General features: G+C 47.2%; 1 protein-coding gene across 1 annotated transcript in view; it reads right to left on the bottom strand.

Annotated features, from left to right (window-relative positions):
• Positions 1-3,861, bottom strand: part of WIPI1 (WD repeat domain, phosphoinositide interacting 1) — a 59,837-nt gene extending 55,976 nt beyond the window's left edge. Inside the window, exon 1 of the mRNA XM_006741897.3 lies at positions 3,682-3,861. Coding sequence (XP_006741960.1) covers positions 3,682-3,761 — 80 coding nt within the window. The 5' untranslated portion in view covers positions 3,762-3,861. The remainder of the gene's footprint in view (positions 1-3,681) is intronic.
• Positions 3,862-4,194: the final 333 nt, after the last annotated feature.

The following is a 4,194-nucleotide window of genomic DNA, read 5'->3' as shown; positions in this document are numbered from 1 at the left end:
CAAATACAAGTGTGAACTCAAAATGGATTAAAGACTTCAGTGTAAGACCTGAAGCCATAAAACTCCTAGAAGAAAACACAGGCCGTAAGCTCCTTGACATGGGTCTCAGAGATGTGTTTTGGATGTGACTCCAAAGGCAAGGGAAACAAAAGCAAAAATAAACAAATAGGATTACATCAAACTAAAAAGCTTCTGCACAGCAAAGGAAACCATCAGGAAAATGAAAAAACAACCCACTGAATGGGAGAAAATATTCGCAACAAGGGGTTAATATCCAAAATATATAAATTCATTTAACAACAAAAAAAGCCCCAACCTGATTAAAAAATGGAAGAGTATCTGAATTGACATTTTTCCAAAGAAGACATACAGATAACCAACAGGCGCATGAAAAGATGCTCAACATCACTAATCATCAGGGAAATGGAGACCAAAACCACAATGAGATATTACCTTATACCTGTAAGAATGGCTATTACCAAAAAGATAAGAAATAACAAGTGTTGGCGAGGATGTGGAGAAAGGGGAACCCTCTTACACTGTTGGTGGGAATGCAAGCCGGTGCAGCCACTCTGGAAAACAGTATGGAGGTTCCTCAAACTTAAAAATATAACTACCCTATGATCCAGCAATTCCACTTCTGGGTATCTTTCTGAAGGAAAAATCAAAATACTAATTCAAAGAGATATATGCACCCCTATGTTCATTGCCGCATTATTTACATAGCCGAGATATGGAAACAACGTAAGTGTCCATCAGTGGATGATTGGATAAAGACGCGCGCACGTGCACACACACGCACACATACTTCTCAGCCATAAAAAGAATGAAATCATGCCATTTGCAGCAACATGGATGAGAGCATTATGCTAAATAAGTCAGACAGAGAAAGACAAATACCACATGATTTCACTTATATGTGGAATCTAAGAAAAACAAAATGGACAGAAGAAAACAAAACCCAGACTCATAGTTACAGAGAATAGATTGGTGGTTGCCAGATGGGAAGGGTATTGGGGGGGGGAACAAAATTGGTGAAGGAGATCAGGAAGTACAAACTTCCAGTTATAAAATAAATATATCATGGGGGCTAATGTATAGCATGGGAAATACAGTAGCTAATACTGCATTAATTTTGTAAGTTAACAGATGTTTAGTAGACTGATTGTGGTGACCATTTCCCAGTGTATACAAATGTTGAATCACAATAGGTCATACACTTGAAACTAATATAATACTGTATGTCAGTTATACCTCAACTTTAAAAACCTCCTTTTTATTCCTATGATTCAAAAAAAGTGTTTTAAAATACACTCCATAGAGATTGCTGGTTTTAAACTTTCTTCACATGGACTTTTTCACATAAATACAGATGCATTTAGTAGCAAGCTGAGGTTTCTAAAGCTTGCAAGTAAGGGGAAAAAAGGTAACTAGGGTCTTGTGATATGAACCAAAAGATTTTTGGCAATTTAAAATAATTTTCAAACATAAGCCCTGCTCCTAGAACGGAAGAATTTTGTACATGAGAAAATGGCAGTGTGATTACTATCATGTTTTAAATGATTGATCAATGGCCACAAAAGATGCCGAATCAAGGAATTCAAACTACAACCTTATTTTATTCATAGGGCCTTCCTGCAGGAAAAAAAACTCTCATCACCTCTCACAGGAATAGGGCTTGGGACAAATACATACTGCCAATCAAATGAAAAAATGTACCCAAAGTGTCTAGCACAGTGCCAAACGGGAAGTCTGATCGAAGAAGTTTAGTTGTAATACTGGATTCCAAACTCAGCCTGCACTTAGAGAAAAAGACACACTGATACCCCTAAATGCATTCGTAAGGTTCTTGACTTATTTTAAAATCCAATGTCATACCCTCTCTGGCTCAAAGCAACTGACTGTGACAAAAACTTTTATTTATAGGTGAGACAGAGCTGTCCAGCAGAACCTTCATCCAAGAAAACAGAACTGACAGTAGAGACAAGGAAATTAACTTTCCAGGCACCCAACAGCTTTGAAAATAACATTCTTACCCAAGTACTATAGAAAGCTGGGACTCAGCTAGAGTAAAAAATCACCAACTCTTTAAAAAAAAATCTAATAAACAATGTTACAAAGCAGAATTTAGAACATTTACTTCCAGTAAGCAAACTGACTCCCCTCCTTGTCCTGTGTTCAGTTGGGAAAGAAAACCTTCTGGCATTTATTTCAACAGCCATTCTCTCTTGCAAAATGCTACTTACAAAATGTCAGAATTTTATCTACACCATCATTTCTATAAACTGCAGGTCTCAACCAATCAACTGATCTTAAAAACAGTTCAGTGAGTTACAAACACCTTTAAAAGAAGGGATCACACATAGCAGGGGTAAACACTATTTAATGAATCACTTTCCAGGGATATTCTATGTATGTGGGTATTATGGGATGTTGTAATATGTATTTCTTATTGTCGATTGTGGTAAAAAAAAAAAACAAAACAAAACTTCAAAGTCACTCATCTAACCAAGCTGTCCAGCTATCCGATTACCCGATTACACAGTTTTTTCGAACAAAGGCATATTGTTCGGCATAGGGTGTTTTTAAACAGAAATACAAAGGGAATGAAAGCCCGAGTTACTTATGGTACAGCATGGCCTTAATTACACCACTGAATGTTCAATATTAGCACAGCCTCGTCACAGGCAGCCAAAGCACAAGCCTGAAGCCGGCTCCAAACAAGGAACACAACAGAAACTGGTACAGCAGGAAGTGGGAAACTGGAAAGCGGTCATCGCTGCTTGATGCTCTGGGTGCACATTCCAAAGAGATTATTCCATATGGTCCCCAGGACTGGCGTCTAACAACTCTATGAAAAGAGGGAAGGAAACAGGCGTTTGCTTCGAAGGGACTGAATCCTTGAGATGTGTGCAATACAGTTCTGCAACTCACTCTCTGGCCAAAGTCCAAATGTGCACATCGAAGCGAAACATTAAAAATCCACTCAAAAAGCAACTGGAGCTCGTGCTTCTCAGAGAAGGCAGCCTGGGCCCGGGAAAGGGCTCTCGGACTCGGGGAAGGAGATGCTGCCTGGCCGAGGGGGGCTACGGGAAAAGAGTGAGAGGGGTGGAAAGGTTTCTGACACCCCGAGCCGGCAGGCGAGATGCCCTGGGCTGGGCTCGGACAGGGCCTGGCCTGGCCACAGGGATAGGCTGCCTCTTTGTCCCAGGCCCTGCCCAGATGCCACGTTGAGATGCTCAAGGACAAATGGGAAAGTTTTTCCTGGATTCCCATCTTCCTGGGCCCCAACAACCGCGCCTTGGGTCAACTCGCAACTTCCCCCCTCCCCTCCCCTCTCCTTTGTTTTGGCTTCTCCTCCTCCCTCCCCAGACCCCCACTCCGGTCGCTAACCTCTGCCCCCACTGGATTCCGTCGCCTTCTCCCGCCCCACTCCGCCCGCGAACTCCCGCCCTTCTTGCTCGACCGGCCGCTCCTGGCCCTCGGCCCGCGGCGGGGGTGGGGGCGCTCGAACACCCACCGGGGGAGCGGGAGCCCCCCGACCGAGCCTGTCCGGGGCCGCCCGGGCCGGGCAGCCGACGCCCTCTTGGGGCGTAGGCCCATGCCTGTCCGGCTACAGGTTGCCGACCGGACAAGACCCCTGGTCGCGACTTTCCTCCCCCCCCCAACCCAGCTGCTTACGTGCAGTCCTGGTTGAAAGAGAAGCAGCTGAGCGCCGCCTCGACCCCGCCCGGAGGGCCATCCGCCGCCTCGGCCTCCATCGGGGACTCGACCCGGGGAAGCCGCAGCTCCGAGCCGGCGACAGCCACCTCAGCAGCCCGCTGGCGCCGGCTCGGCGGGCCGGGTCGCCGGCCCCCTTTCGCTCCTGGCCCCGCCCCGTCCCTGCTTCGCTCCGCCCCGCCCAGGCCCGGCCGGGCCCCTCCTGCCGGTCCTAGCCAAACCTAGGCCCCTGAGGGGGCGGGGGCCCCACCCCCGGCCGCCATTGGCTACGAGTCCACGCCCACGGCGCCCCCTGGGCCAATTGACGACAACTGCGGGAGGAACTGCCCCGGTGGCGCCCCGCCCCCAGTTCGGTGAGACGGCTCTCCATTGGGCGAAGGCGCGTGACGCAAGGCTGCAGGCCACGTGGTGGTGTTGTCATTGCCAGACGCTGCGAAGCGGGAGATGGCGAGAATGAGTGCAGCTCAGGCGCGA

Source organism: Leptonychotes weddellii, chromosome 15, assembly GCF_054177405.1.
Source record: "Leptonychotes weddellii isolate Sample4059 chromosome 15, ASM5417740v2, whole genome shotgun sequence".
NCBI lineage: Eukaryota > Metazoa > Chordata > Mammalia > Carnivora > Phocidae > Leptonychotes > Leptonychotes weddellii.
The sequence above is the reverse complement of the archived record's forward strand: the minus strand, read 5'-3'. Positions and strand labels throughout refer to the sequence as shown.